The following is a 16,098-nucleotide window of genomic DNA, read 5'->3' as shown; positions in this document are numbered from 1 at the left end:
TCATCCAAGTTGGCTCTTGATCTGGGATTCAGTGGATGACTGTGGCATCTTTGATGTCTGATGAAAGTCTAAGTGTTCCACAGCACTTGCTTTGGTCATCTTCATAGCTGTTGGAATAAATTGTCTCGTCTGCCCATTCTGCTGGGGAATATGCTTGGGATAGACATCCCCCTACTCTCCCATAGGTTTGAGGCCCATTATTTACAGCTTTAGTCCATTGGTATCTGTCAAGGCACTTTTACTGGGCTGTGGCCACAGGGCATGCAATGAATGAAGAGTTTCCAGGGGAAGAATGGGAGTGAGCAAAAATATGGCAGCATAAAGGCACAAGGAAGATTCGAAAGACAATAAACAGACCAATTTGACTGGAATGAAGTTAAGAAATAACATAGCATAATGAAAAGATCCCTAATTTTGGATGTAGAGGACCTCTGCTACTTACTCCTTGTATGGCCTTGTTACTGTTTTATCTTGGATCTGTTTCCTCATCTGTAAAATGAGGTGATTGAACTAGATTAATGTCTAGATCTAAATCAATGGTCCTATGACATCCTGAAAATTCTGACTCTGACATTACCCATAGAATTTTGGTAAGTTACTTAAGCCCTTGGCCTCAGTTATTTGATCTGTAAAATGAGGGGGATAGACTAAAGGATCTCCAAAATTCTTGTGACCTTTAAGACCTTTGTGACAAAGAAAACAAGGCTAGATTAAGATTGTAGAGAGCATTGAATCATAGACTAATAAATGTGGATTTTATTTTACTAATAATGACTAGTTCTTACAGGTTTGGTTTTGTTTTAACAGGGGTATACACACGCACACATATAGATAGATATGTATATATTTAAACTGAGATTTTAGGAAGATTAGTCTTGTAAAGGAAGTACAAAATAGATTGAAGAAGGAAGAGCCTGAAGGTAGGAAGATTTTATCTGTAACCTAGACATTCGTGACAAGAGAAAAAATGGAAATAAAATGACAGATTTTTAAAAAATAATAATAAAATGACAGATTATTTTAAGAGTTCTTTACATTTTCTGTATGTTATGGACCACTTTGGTGATCTGAAAAATCCTTACAGACCCCTTCTCAGAATAATGTTTATTATTTACATTTGTGATTGAAGGAAATACTAATTTTAATTGGAGGTTAATAAAAATAAAATTATAAATTTTGTTTCATCACCCAAATTTATGAATCACCTGGAATCTATTTATGGAACCTAGATCATTAATGATGGGCATATGAAACTGTGTTCCCTTTTGATCTGTAAAATTAACACTCTAAAATTCTGTCCCCTTTGATTCCCGACCCCCACCCCCCTCCAGATTCCAGAGAGTCTATGAGAGCATATCCTCCTGGCTGGGCCTTTTCTAAGGCAAATCACCCCATTGATGCAGACCCTTTTCAGAAAATTCCAAATTCTAGAAGCCTTCAAAAGGTAATTTCTATTCAATTGGAGATCTAGGCCTGGGGACTTTGGCTTTCTTTTCAACCTGAAACCTTATCCTCAGATTTTCCTATTAAGGGATATTTCTAAACTCCTGATTCTTAACAAAAGTCTGGAGTAAGGGCATAGCTGCCTGCCAGCACTTCTGTCCATTGAGAATACATCTTCTTCTCAATGCTAGTCTCCATTTCCCTAATAGGACTTTGCCACTGAAAAAATCAGTTTTTCTAGCAAAGCTGACTTCTCATCGAACAATAAACTTCCATTTTTGCCACTTGAAACTCATCAGGTTGGTGAATTCTTTCACTAAGGATCTGCACTGACCAAAAGGGGATTTCCACAACTCTCTGACTGCCAGTAGAACCCCATCAATTAACCTTTAGATTAAATAAATTTTGCAAAGAAAGAAAGAAAGCTTATTGTTTATCTTGGCTGGTAATCTGGTCCTGTTCCTTGTAGTAAAGAAGTGTTTTGGCCCACTCTTCTAAGTAATCCTCAGGGGCATTGAAGTAAGAGTTTGTGTTCAGGGACATGTTTGTAAATTGTGCCCTTTGAGAAATCCATACTGATTGGGTCCTAGAGGTGCCTTGACTGAATTACAGTAGTTTACATGTCTAGAGTACCCTGATGATGATACTGCCATTTCCCATAAGCCAATTCAAGCTCATAGCTGCTTTGTGACTTGTCTTTGATTGTCTTCTTAGGTCTGAGCAGGGGAAGTTTCAATATAGAAGCTTCCTGAAGTACTGGATGCCCCAGAACTCTGAGATCTCAAAGTGCAAAGAAAGTAGCAGCAGCTCTAGCCAATTGCTCCAAGAGGTACATTATCCCAGGTGGTGACATTTCCTTTCTCAGGGTAATATAAGTATTTGCTGCTTCAAATTTGGTTTTTCTAGAGGGGAATGTGGAGAGCTTTCAATCCTGTGACTAATAGGCACTTATTAACTTCGGTCCCAAGGAAGTTTCTCAATAATAGGATCTAAAGTTTCAGATAAATTTGTTTGTAATCACATTGAGTCTCTGATAGAATGCTGCTGGTGGGGAACAAGCTTAATCACAGTAAAGAAAAAGAAAGGCTTCCTAAGATTTAGTAGGAAAGATGGTTTATGCTTATTGATATAATTGGAAAGTGTGAATGGAATTCATTTACTATATTTTAGGAGTATGCTTGGTGCTATGGCTTGTCAGACTGAAACAGTCTGGTAAATGGGATGCTATGGTTAGAGGAAGAGGTAAGGGGGAAGTAGAAGGGTGGTATTGAGTCATTTCAGTCACATCCAATTTCCTTCTCCAGATCATTTTACAGATGAGAAAAGTGAGACAAGCAGGATCAAATGACTTGCTCAGGGTCACACAGCTAGTAAGTAGCTGAGAGCGAATCTGAACTCAGGAATAGTTTTCCTGACTGCAAGTAGGGTATTATTCTATCACCTAGATGCCCCAATCAGTCAATCAACACGCAAGTTTAAAGTACTCATGATGTGCTTATTATGAACTTGGATAGCCCCGTCAGTACTGCATCAGCCTTCAAATCAGAGTCTAGGTTCAAGTCTTTTTTATAGATCATTTATAGGGGAAATATAGCTTTGGCTTTTTTTCCAGAAGAGAATTTAGAGGTATATCAAAGAGCCAGATGGAAAGTACCTGGCAGATTAGGTCCCAGACCTGTTTAAAGATATGCTAATCAATATTTCAAAGGTTGTTTAAAGGCTGAGGGCTATATAGACAAAGGAGATTGATTAAGAGATCCTTACAATCACTATATAAGCAGGATAGTCTGGGAATTGATTAGGTCTAATTATAGTTATTTGGGCTTCTTCCTGAGGGGGAAGAGATTGTCACATCACTATGACCTAATGAGGATCAAGAGCTGACTTCAGAGCAAAGAAAGCCGGGGTTCATGCCCTCTAAACAAATATTGTTAAATGACCTTAGGCAAGTCATTTAACCACTCTACACTCTTGGCAACTCTCTTTTGCCTTAAGTTGCTGAGGAGGTGTCAGTCTGCATTAGTAGAAAGAGTTTCCTCCTTCAGGAATCCTCTATAGCAATGAAATCTTAGGTCTAGTTCTCTTCCCTATTCCTATGTGCCAAGTACATAATGTGAACTTCATGACTGTTAAGTAACTTCTTTTTTCTCTTTTGAATCGTATGATTATAGGTTTTAGTATTGGATACAATTTTAAAAATAATCTAGCTTAGTAGTTCTTAAATTCTTTGATCTCAAGGCCTCTTATATTCTTGAAAATTCTTGAGGATTCCAAAGCACTTTTATTTCAATGGGTTATTTCGTTCAATATTTACTGTAAAGGGCTGAAACTCTGAGCAGATGCACTTGGACAACCTAAGCACTTAAGGATAATTACCAATTGGACCAATACTTTATTAACATATGCTTGGAGGATGACCCTACTCAACAACTCTGTGCTGGCTCGATCTGTGGGTGTGCACAGAGAAGGAGGAGAGAGATCAAAGGGTAGAGTAGGACCAGCAGGATCATTCTTTTGGCGGTGGAGAGAAAGGAGGTGCATAGATTCCTATCTCTAATCCCCTGATGGGCACTCCAAAAGACCAAAAAGACTTTTGCTTATCCTGACTCAGGCTGATTCTAAGATATCCAGAACACTAACACAGTCACAACAATTTAATCATATTGATGAGAACTAAATAAAGGGTACCTAATTGAAATTAAATTTAATTGAGGTTTAGTGGCAGATTTGGGGTACAGAGATTCAAATAGAGTTCCCCTGCAACCCCTTTGGATTTGGCGCAAAGATACAGAGTTAAATAAGCCATAAGGGTGCCATGTTTGGGACCTCTGCAAAGAGTGGACTCCAGTTTGGCTCTTTTTATAATAGGGGTCTTTGAACAATCTGAAGGGGCTCGTGGGTGGAGTTCCAGGTTGGCTTTAGGCTTGAGTTTCAGCCAGGGTTAGAATTTGAATAGAATTCAATGGATTTTGGGGTGGAGTCCCTTCCCTGAGGCAGAGTCCAAGGAGGTTTTAAGAGTTTTGGGGTTTCCTCATCAATATTAGATATTGAAACTGACAGTTTTTTTTTTTCCCTGAGGCTGGGGTTAAGTGACTTGCCCAGGGTCACACAGCTAGGAAGTGTTAAATGTCTGAGACCAGATTTGAACTTGGATTCTCCTGAATTTTAGGCTGGTGCTCTATCCACTGCGCCACCTAGCTGCCCCAGAAACTGACAAATTTTTTAAATGTTTATTATTTCATTTTAAAATAGCAACAATAACATGTCATGACATGTTAACACAAATATTTCACAAAAAACCCAATATTTTAAAAAACAAAAATAGTAAGAATGCCAATTTTTTTACAATTTTTTGTGAATTTTTGAAAATACATAGTTCAATAGAATAAAATTCTCATAATTGCTTTTGCATTCCATCTTTTGTTATTTTGTTTGAATTATGTGAAAAAAATTCAGCCTCACAGATAGCCAATTGAAAAGGAGGAGGATTTTAATAGGCAAATAGCATCTTATTTTGCAAATAGTTTTTATCCTGAGAAGCCCCAGGAATCTTTGGACCACATTCTGAGAATTGCTGATCCAGCCCAAATTTTTCATTTTACAGCTCAAAGAATTCAAATGAATTGTCCAAAGTTGTTTTATTTTTGTTTGTTTTTTAAAGGAGTATGTAACAGAAACAGAATTTGTAGGTACGTCTTCAGACTCTAAATTCAGAGTAAATGACAACAACCGTTCTAAATCTCAAGATTTAGATTTAGATTTTGGGATTTTATACTAGAAGAATAAAAAAATAGGCTAGAAAATTGAGTAATCCTAATAATTTATAACGTTAGCTTACTACTTTCTGTCTCCATCACATAGTCTAGAGATAAAAAGACATCATCTTCTTGGAAGAAATACGCACACGTTTTAAAAGAAAGAATTCACAGCAAGAGCCAAACAATAAAGTTCCACAGAATGAATCCAATGGTGGGAATTGATCTAGGAAGAGAGTTTATGTTTCTCAAGTATCATCCCTATAAATGTGTAAATCGCTCTTTTTTGAGATGTGGTTTAAAGTGATAATGATGAGGTGAGAGAATGGAGGTTAAGAGATCCCCTAACAGCAATGGAATCCCCTTGGCAGGTGGCAGGCTTTGCGAACAAACCCCAATGAATACAGGCAAGAGGTTTGTGGCAAAGAAAGGGATTTTTTTACACTGAGAAGACAGCTTGCTAGGAAGACAGCCTTCTTAGTGGGGAAGATTCTGTTAGGAATATAGCAAAGGTGGGTTACACGGAGAAGAAAATATCTTCTGCAGTGGGCAAGGTCCTGTTAGGACTTCTGCAAAAAATTGGGGTTCAGAGTCACCTTTTATTAGCTTTCTGAGGCTTGGGACTTCAATTCAATTCAAAATTGAATGAGATTACTTAACTGGGAGTTTGAGCCACTCAATGTTGACTATGCTCCAAGCCAAGATTTCCAATTGAAAAGAGATTACTTATTTTGGGAGGGGTGTGGCCCTCTAGAGGAGAGTTTAACATCCTGAATCACCCTTCCCCCACAGATTAAAGGGAGCACAATTTCAGGGCTTCCCAAAAGTTAAAGGGGATACAATTTACATAATTTTCTGTAAAAGATTAGTTGTGATGGCAAATTTCTATAATTTTTGTAGAGCTTCTAGGAAGTAACCAAGGTTAAAGAGTTTGGGAGGGTAATCCAAGGGGACAATTAGTCATTAATCTGATAGTCACAGTGTTAGCAGTTTTCCAGAAGTAGTAATGTTGAGGACACTTCAGAGTTAAGTATCATTTATGAACATATTTAAACTTTGATACTTTTTTTGTTTTTAGCTTATATAATTCCAGAGCCGTGAGTTCCCTCAATTTACTATCATAAAATAGTCATTCTTTTAAAAAAATCTACAACTTTTTTTTTAAGCAATAAACAGTGCTCTGATGAGATTAGGGTTCTTGGTGGTCAGGGAGTTAAATGATGAGGTTAGTGGCAGTTTCGGGGTTCAGGGAACCAAAGGAAGAGGTTTGGTTCCCCTAGATTCCCCTAGGATTTAGCACAGGGTAGGGAGTTGTGGGAACCCCTTCTGGCAGTGCAGAGGTCATTTGTAAAGGAATTTCTGAACCCGAAAAGCTAGACTGATAAAAGAAATTTATTACAGGCGTTGGGAAGTCATCCTTTACTAGAAAAACTTAATTCCTTGGTGGCAAGGTCCCAACAGAGAAGTAAAGTTTCTAGCAGAGAAATAAATCCCAACAGAGAGGTATAAAATTTTGTTAGGGAAATAGATGAGAAAGATAAAGAGAGGATAATGCTGAAAGAGAATATCATTTCAATGGTCAGAGAGTTGCTGCTATGCCAGGAAGAGAGAGGTTCCTTGGCATAGCGTGGCATGTTAGGTCCTCTGCAAGGACTAAGCCCGAAATTGGCTCATTTTATAATAGAAGCTTAGGCTAGCAGCTCTTGATGGGGGCTGGGTGCAGCCTGGGCTAAAATCAGAATAGAAAATCTTGGAATTGAATGAGTGTTTCTGGACTAATCTCCAATTCAATAGGATTGAAATCTCCAGTTCGAATCAACTAGCCCCACCTAGATAACAGAATGAAGCTGTTTGTCCTATTTTACTTGGGCTGGATCTTTTATAGAGGACAGGATTCAAGGAGACTTTCTCCTTGAAGGAGTTTTCAGAGAGAGAGTTTTGGGGTCCCCCCCTCATAACTTCCAAATTCTAACATTCCAGAATTTGGTATAAATTCATTTTTACTCTGTTGAAGCAATTCATCTGTTAGAGACTGTTTTCATTCTATCTCAGGCTTTCTTTTTTTTAAACCCTGTAACAAATAACCCCATGCTACTCAACAATTTTAATTAAAAAATATATGAAAAAAGTTTTCCATTAAGTTTTCAGTATTCAGTTTTCATACTTAAAATGATAATTGGGCAAGCTTATTGTTTAACCTTATCTTGTAATTTCATAGAAATAAAGAATTTCAGAGGTGAATAGTGAATTTTAGAACTAGTTATACCCCCATCTTTTTGAGGCAAATGAGGCAGGCATGGAACTTAAACCTAGGTCATCTAAGACCAGTGTTCTTTTCATTGCAGCAGGATTCCTCTATCATATTCAGATTTCCTAATTACAAAGTAGGAGATACCAGAATATTTTTAAAAATAGTTGTTGGAGTATATTTGTCAAAAGCTAGTAAAGAAGATCTAAAGCTTCTATTTTTCAACATTTTTCTTCTACCTGGTCATATACCATGATCATATCTCTAGCTTAAATCCTAAACCAGGAAAATAGGAAGATGAAAAAAGTTTAAAGGAGAATAAAAGCACCTTTCTTGAACATTTCTCATCTACATGCCAACAAAGTTTAGACTAGGGATAATCTAGGAGAAAAAAAGCAAAATAGTTTGGGACTTGGCAGCAGATTTGATCAAGAAACAAAGATTGGTGAATTTTAAAAAAAAAATATATATATATATTAATCTTCCTATTTTCCCTTGCTCTAAAAGCTTTTTTTCCCCCATTCCTTTTTTCCACTCCACCCCATCTATACTTGAAAACCTTGTTGTGCACATTTTAATTGGACTCCTTCCACCTAGACAAGGGCTACTTTATAATATCAGGAAAGAGTTTAAAGATCCATCATCCTTTTGTTCCCTGTGAATATTGAGGATCCATATGGAACACTCTCCAACTGCAGGAAAATTTAATGATCCTGACAAGGAGATCCCGAAACACACACACACACACACACACACACTCTCTCTCTCTCTCTCTCTCTCTCTCTCTCTCTCTCTCTCTCTCTCTCTCTCTCTCTCTCTCTCTCTCTCTCTCTCTTTCTCTCTGTCTGTCTCTCAGACTTTGGGGGGAATGCTTGAGAAACTCCCTCAGAGAAGCTCTCCCCTGAGAAACCCGCCCCAGGGAATCAAGATAAAGTGGTTTCATTCTGTTATCTAGGTGGGACTAGTTGAGTGCAGGACCACTCCTACTTAGCCGAGCTGGAGATCTAAATATCGATCTCTGTTGAGTTGGAGATCAGTCCGGGGACACATATTCAATTGGAAGATTCTCTATTCTGATTTCAACTCAAACTGCTCCCAGCCCCCACCAAGAGCTACCCAAGTAACAAGCTTCCTTCAGCTCAATTCCTTGTAGAGAGAGCAAAAGCAGGCACCTCCCTTGGCATAGCTGCCAGCTAAGACTCTCTGCCTGCTGAAAAGACATTCTCTTTGTCTCTCTCACACATTTCCCTAACAGGACCTTACCCCTCTTTACCTCTCTATCAGAATCTTTCTCTTTCTCTGCTAGAGGATTTCTCTACTAGACCTTTACTTCTCTGTTGGGACCTTGTCACTAAGGAAGTCAGCCTACAAAAGCTGACTTCCCAGTGCCAATAAAAAACTTATTTTGCTAGGCCTAACTTTATGGTTTCATAAATTCATTTATGGAGGACCTGCACCAACCAGAAGGGAGTTCCCACAACTCTCTGCCCTGCGCCAAACCTCATCAATCCCAATTCTGGCACTTATCTCACTTTCCATGCTTTTGGATCCCAGGCAGTGAGTCAGGAAGACCAATGGTTTGGGTACAGAAAGTCCCATTTGACAAAATCAACTCCTAGTACAAGTTCTCTAAGATGCTAGGGAGAATAAAAGACATAAATCATTAAACAATTGCCTCTCTAATATATATGTAGCCCATACAATAAGAAAAGTAGATACCAGTAATAAAGCCATTTCAAGAAAAAGAGAGGAAATATTTAGCTTGCTTAAGAAGTTTAGTTTAAGCAAATTTTCTACATTTTATCTATGAGGTCTAGGTTTATGCATAATAACCAGAGCTGGAAAAAAAGACAAAGATCTAAATGTTCCTGCAAAATATGAGGAAGTTACCTAAGATCAAGGAAATGATCTGTTTTCCATTAAGTTTTCAGTATTCAGTTTTCATACTTAAAATGATAATTAGACAAGCTCATTGTTTAATCTTATCTTGTAATTTCATAGAAATAAAGAATTTCAGAAGTGAATAGTGAATTTTAGAACTAGTTATACCCCCATCTTTTTGAGGCAAATGAGGCCCAAAGAGACTTATACAAGATTACACAACTAATTAGTGGCAGGCATGGAACTTAAACCTAGGTCATCTAAGACCAGTGTTCTTTTCATTGCAGCAGGATTCCTCTATCATATTCAGATTTCCTAATTACAAAGTAGGAGATACCAGAATATTTTTAAAAATAGTTGTTGGAGTATATTTGTCAAAAGTTAGTAAAGAAGATCTAAAGCTTCTATTTTTCAACATTTTTCTTCTACCTGGTCATATACCATGATCATATCTCTAGCTTAAATCCTAAAAAATTCTAGTATAATTTCTTAGGTTGTTATGTCCTAGAGCTGAGATGACCAAAATATTAACCCCTTCCTATAAGTTTCCTTTTCTTTCCTAGTTACATAGTGACCAGTTGTCAACTTCACCCATTCTGATCCATCTCATCGAATTCTTTTCTATTGTTTCCCCAGGAGGAAGAGATCCACGATGACCTTGCCCATGAAGAATCAGACCACCACAGTGACTGAGTTCATTCTGCTGGGTTTTCCCATCAGCAGAGATGTGGAACTACTGTTCTTTGTGCTCCTTTTGCCCACTTACCTGATGACACTTTTGGGGAACATCCTCATCATCTTTATTGTTGTGTCTTACTCACGCCTCTATACACCCATGTATTTCTTCCTCTGTAATCTCTCCATTTTAGACATTCTCTTTACTTCGGTCATTTCCCCAAGGGTTCTCGCCAATTTGGCCACGGGGAATAAGACTATTTCCTTTGCAGGATGTATCACCCAGTGCTATTTCTACTTCTTCCTGGGGACAGTGGAGTTTCTTCTATTGACATGCATGTCCTATGACCGGTATGCTGCCATCTGTAACCCACTGAGGTATAGCATCATCATGAGTCCTTCTGTGTGCATTGGCCTGGTTCTTTTCTCATGGGTGGGTGGTTTCTTGTCTGTTCTTTTCCCCACCATACTCATCTCCAGGCTACCCTTCTGTGGCTCCAATACCATTAACCACTTTTTCTGTGACAGTGGGCCTCTATTGGCCTTGGCCTGTACAGACACGACACCCATTGAGCTGATGGATTTTCTGTTGTCATCCACAGTCATTCTCATCTCCTTAATTCTCATTGGATACTCCTATAGTTACATCATTATGACCATTTTACGCATCCCATCAGCCAGTGGAAGGAAGAAAGCCTTTAACACTTGTGCTTCTCATTTGACAGTTGTTGTGATAGCTGGTGGAATTACAGTCTTTATCTATGTGACTCCCTCCCAGAAAGAAACTCTGGAGATCAACAAGATACCCTCAGTGTTGAGCAGTGTGGTGGCCCCTTTCCTCAACCCTTTCATCTATACCCTGCGCAATGATACTGTGTGTGGGATACTCAGGGAAGTCTGGGTTGGTATCAGAGCTTCATTAGTCAAGAGAAGGAGGTCACTCCTAAAACTGCTGTCCCACAAAGGTCACTGACAAAGAGATTGGTGGTCTCTTTCTTTTTACCTTAATAATGAACATTTTCTAATCCCTGAAAATGAATCTAAGGCACCTCGAAGTCTAGGACTGGGAGACACTGCTTTTGAGAAGAGTCCATGCTAAGTTTGTGCCCTTAGATGGCCCCTATGGAGACACTTGGAGGGTTGTGTCATCTGTGTCACACTGTGATCTGCTCCTCTCTCAGACTAATGTTTAAGCTGGCCCTCCAGTCAAGGAACAACATTTTTTAAAAAGTGTACCATCCTTCCTATATGTGTGTGTGTGTGTGTGTGTGCGTGTGTATTTTTTAAAACATTTTAAAAGTGTTTTAAAAATGTCTGTCATAGGAATTGTGTCTCTAGAATTGGAAGGTACTACAGCAGCCAACTGACCTGAACTCTTTGCTTTTTAAGCCAAGGAAACTAAGACTTGACAAAGGTCACACAGAAAGTTAAATGTCAAAGGTAGAATTTGAATCCAGATCCTTTTTCTTCAGATTTAGTCTTCTTTTTCTGTAACATAACCTCCCATTAACTTCCCAATAGCTCCTCTCCTCTTATCCAGCCTTTTAAAACAAAGAAAAATAAACAAAAACATACATGCAGACCTTATTTGCAAGTAACAGCTTTATTATCTGAGCTTCTCATACATCTGACTGAGTTGGTATATTTGTTGAATGTAGCACAATAGAATTATGGTTTCAGTGACAGAAGTCCCAAGGGTAAGTTCAAGCTCTGAAACTTAGAAACATCTCTTTGAGGCTTAGATTTCTTATTTCTTAAAGTGGGGATGATGACACAATAACGATCTCATTGGGTTGTTTTGAAGGCAGCACTTTCCAAGACACAAAACATCCCATCAATAAGTGAGCATTTATTAAGCTCTTAATATGTTTCAGGCACTGTAGTAGACGTGGGAATATGAATAAAATGAATGGGAAAAAAAATCCCTATTGCAAGGCACTTACAAGTTTCCTAAACATGAGCTATTTATTATTGCCTCTAGCTATTATTAGAACCCAACAGCTTAACCCACGCAGGATACATTGTTTACCTTAATACACTTTTGTATAGATGGTAAACAGACATTCAAAAAAATTTAATGTTCCTTTCTCATACTTCCCCTAACTAAATTGCAAGTTTCTCAAGAACTGGTAACATGTTTTAAAGTTGATCCACTCCGTTCCATACTATGGAATCCTCTTCTGTTATTTCTTCAAGGGGGGAGATTCTGGATTTTTAGATCTAAAGAATTTTGCTCACTGAAAATGTACCCCAGAGCTTTAAACAAAATTCTTAATAAGTAACTCTCTGTAGATGTTTCCATCTCTACAGGTACTGTTAAATCCCCACATTTCCCAGGAACATAGTTGGAACAATCTGCTTATATGGCAGAATTCCCAGCCTTGGCCAAGCTCATTCTTATTGTTTCTTGGCTCTGTTTGTTTCACTTTGGACTCAGCTATTCTTCATTCCTTCTTTGTCTCTGTTTCTGTCTCTGTCTCTCTGTCTCCTTCTCCATCATTTTCTCCTCCTTCTCCTTTTCCTCCTCCTCCTCCTCCTCCTCCTTCGTCTTCTTCATCTTCTTCTTTGTCTTCTTATTGTTGTCTTCTCTCTGTGTTTGTGTCTGTGTGTTTGTTTGTGTTTCTCTTTCTCTGTATGTCTGTGTCTGTCTATCTCTGTCTCTCAATCTCTCTTTGTTTCTCTCTGTCTCTCTTTCTCTGACTCTCTGTCTCTGTGTCTGTCTCTGTCTCTGTCTCTCTGTGTGTATCTCTCTGTCTCATTCTACCCAATCCAAAGGATACTCTTTTTGGAAGAATCATAGAATCAATGAGAAAATGAGAGTAAAATAAAAGTTAAATATTCACCCTTTTCACTTTCACTGTTAAGATCATCCCTATGATCCTATGATCCTATCCCTTCTTTGAACTTCTTTTTATATCCACCTTAGATGTGTTTGTTTTTGCCTTTAGCATTCATCAACAGTATTAGTTCATTCTGGGATTTAGGGTTCCTGACTTTCTTATAAGAAAGTATTATGTGCTCCATCTTCCATCCTAATTTTTTTAATGTACATATCAAATATCCCATTGTCCAAATGCTGTTGGAAGCAATTTGCTCACATTGCAGAATACCTGCAATTGCACAGTCCTATCCTACTCTTTACTTGCTGTCTGATCTTTTCAGCTATGGACTGCACATTTGTCTGTTCCCTCACTCAATAACTCTCCCTGTTTTTGATCTGTACTGTCTTGGATCGTATCCTTGGTAACACCTCTTTGCATTTTGACTTTTTAGTATATGTCTTTCTGCTTAGTCTGGATACAGGATGCTCTTAGCCAGGAAGACTGTTTCCCTTCATCAGGTTACAAATAGATGTCACTATACCTAAGCTCTGGTCCAAAGGCCACGGAGAGACCTTGCAACCAGAAATGTATTGGAACTTCTTAATATCACTTATTTTTGGCTCATGTCAGGTAGTTTCTTCATTGCTGCAATTTGCAAACCCATTTGGTGAATTTCTACAAGAGGAGACAGAGACGCTACCAGGACAAGTTTGATGACCAAGGAAAGCTGGTGCTCTCTCCTAAATTGAATGAGTCAAGAAGCCCTTAGAGATGCTATCAGCTTTCTGACTCAAGTTACACAAAAGTGGCCTTCCCATCTATTTACTTAGTCCAGCTAATTTACTTGGCCAGTCCATCCCCTATGTATTTGAGAGTAAGTATTGTGGAATGGCTACTCAGTTGCTGTGAAAATTTCATCACTGAACTCCAAATGGTGTTTAAGAACTTACGAGTTTTCCTGAGTATGGACCACAACATAGCATTTTCACTCTTTCTGTTGTTGTTTACTTGTATTTTTGTTTCTTTCACAGGTTTTTTTTTTCCTTCTTGGTCCAATTTTTCTTGTGCAGCAAGATAATTGTATAAATATGTCTACATATATTGGATTACTTGCCATCTGGGGGGGAAAGGAGGGGAAAATTTGAAACAGAAGGTTTTGCAAGGGTCAATGTTGAAAATTTTCCCATGCATATGTTTTGTAAATAAAAAGCTATACTAAAATTTTAAAAACTTATGAGTTCTCAAATAAAAAGTTATAAATGGCCTTTTGAGTTCTACAAGTTGTGGATAATAACTAACCCAAGATGAAGATTGGCATTCCTGTTCTAGGAATCCCTATTGATCCCATATAGAATGACCTTTTGAAGAGATTTCTTTCATCTTGCCTATCTTAATCTAATAAAACATCTAATTTAAAGGATTATTGAATTTTGTAAAAACATTTTAAAAATAGATTTTTATTGATGTCTTCACCTTTCTCCATTTCCCACTTTCCCATAGGGGAAGCTTAAATTAATCCCTATATCCTATCAACCATAGACCTGCCATAGCTTAATTTTGCCCAGGTGAATTGATTTGGAACATAGCTGTGAGTCTTTTGGATGAGGAGAATTTATAAAAAGTTTTAGAATTTTGGGTAGAAGAGCTGATATCCCAGGGAACTTCTTTGCTGATTGTTTTTAATTTCTTGCCTCTGGCTTTTATTTTCCTGCATTGTTTTTTACTGTCTTGTGGATTGCCTTTTACCTAGGGGTTGTTGGATGTTTTTATTAAAGAGATTGTTTTTCTGAACCCTGAGGATCTGAGAGATTTATTGTACCAAATGTGTAACCATGCCAAGAATATCCCCCTACTCCCTCCCAGACAGCAATGCTTTATAACAGATTTTTTTAATAAAGAGGAAGAGGAAAAAAATCAGCAAAATCATTCAACAACAACAAAAAAATCTAATGGACAATGTTCTACTCCTTTGGACCTTCAGCTTCTGCAAAGGAGAAGAGGAAAGGAAAAGTGTCATCTCATATCTCTTCTTTGGAACCAAGCTTACTCTTTCTTCAGCTTTGATTATTTTATGGCTACAGTTATTTCCATTTTCACTATTATAGTCATTGTGTTTATTGTTTTCCTGGCTCTGCTTAATATATCTTGTATCAATTCACATGTCTTTACATGCTTCTCTGTATTCATCCAAGCCTTACTTTTATAATAGTAATATTCTGTTATATTCATGTGCCACAATTGCTAAGCTGTTCCTTTTTCAATGAGAATCCATTTTGTTTAAAGTTCTATTGTAAATTTTAAAGAGTAGAGGTGGAGTCAAGATGGCAGAGAAAAGGCACCCAACCTCTCTCCCAAACCATTCCAAATCCCTTTAAAGAATGACTTTAAACAAATTTTAGAGCATAATAACACCCAAAAGATGGAGTAGGACACTTTCCAGCCAAAGGCAACTTAGAAGGTCAGCAGCAAAAGTCTGTGACACTAGGGTGGGGAGTCCAGCCTGCAGTCCTTGCACAGGTGTCACCAGTGCAATCTCAGCCCAACCCTGGTACTGAACATCAGCAAAGCAGAACTCTGTTGATTTAGCACACTAGATCTTGTACTACAGGGGGTAGGGACATTCCTAACAGCTCCAGAGCAGAAAAGAGGGTTTGTGGTCAGGTTCCTAGAAGGATCTCTGGAAACAGTTGCACAAAACCCCTGAAGTTTGGGATTGCACCCTTCACCCTAGAAATAGAGCCCTAGTTTAACAAAGAGTTAAAAGCCAAATGATAGACTAGGGAAATGAGCAGAAAACAAAAAAAAAAGTTTTTGACCATTGAAAGTTATTATGGTGACAAGGAAGATCAAAACACACACTTAAAAGATAATGCCAAAATCAAAATTCCTTACATCCAAAACCTTCAAGAAAAATAATAATTAGGCCCAGGCCATGGAAAGACTCAAAAGGGATTTTGAAACTCATGTAAGAGAGAGAAAAAATTAGGGAAAGAACTGAGAGTGGTACAAAGGAAATGCAAAAAGCTAATGAGGAGAATGCCTTAAAAAGCAAAATTGATCAGGGAAAATAGGTACAAAAGCTCACTGAGGAAAATAATGTCTTAAAAAATAGAATTGACCAAATGGAAGCTAATAACTTTATGAAAAATCAAGATACAATAAAGCAAAACCAAAAAACCCCCACAAAAATGGGAAAAAAAGTGAAATATCTCATTGGGAAAATAACTGATCTGGAAAATAGATCCAGGTGAGAGAATTTTTAAATTATTGGTTT

General features: G+C 37.9%; 1 protein-coding gene across 4 annotated transcripts in view; it reads left to right on the top strand.

Annotated features, from left to right (window-relative positions):
• Window positions 1-14,244, top strand: part of LOC141557879 (olfactory receptor 6J1-like) — a 61,857-nt gene extending 47,613 nt beyond the window's left edge. For 2 of the 4 annotated variants that reach the window (XM_074294220.1, XM_074294219.1), the window contains 3 exons: window positions 1,332-1,444; window positions 2,158-2,272; window positions 9,964-14,244. In XM_074294220.1, the coding sequence (XP_074150321.1) occupies window positions 9,980-10,975 (996 nt within the window). In that variant the 5' untranslated portion in view covers window positions 1,332-1,444; window positions 2,158-2,272; window positions 9,964-9,979 and the 3' untranslated portion in view covers window positions 10,976-14,244. Of the gene's footprint in view, window positions 1-1,065; window positions 1,445-2,157; window positions 2,273-9,963 lie in introns of those variants that run through there. The other 2 variants (XM_074294221.1, XM_074294222.1) reach the window with 2 other exon arrangements.
• The last annotated feature ends 1,854 nt before the right edge of the window (window positions 14,245-16,098 follow it).

This window comes from Sminthopsis crassicaudata, chromosome 2 (assembly GCF_048593235.1).
Source record: "Sminthopsis crassicaudata isolate SCR6 chromosome 2, ASM4859323v1, whole genome shotgun sequence".
Lineage (NCBI taxonomy): Eukaryota > Metazoa > Chordata > Mammalia > Dasyuromorphia > Dasyuridae > Sminthopsis > Sminthopsis crassicaudata.
The sequence above is the reverse complement of the archived record's forward strand: the minus strand, read 5'-3'. Positions and strand labels throughout refer to the sequence as shown.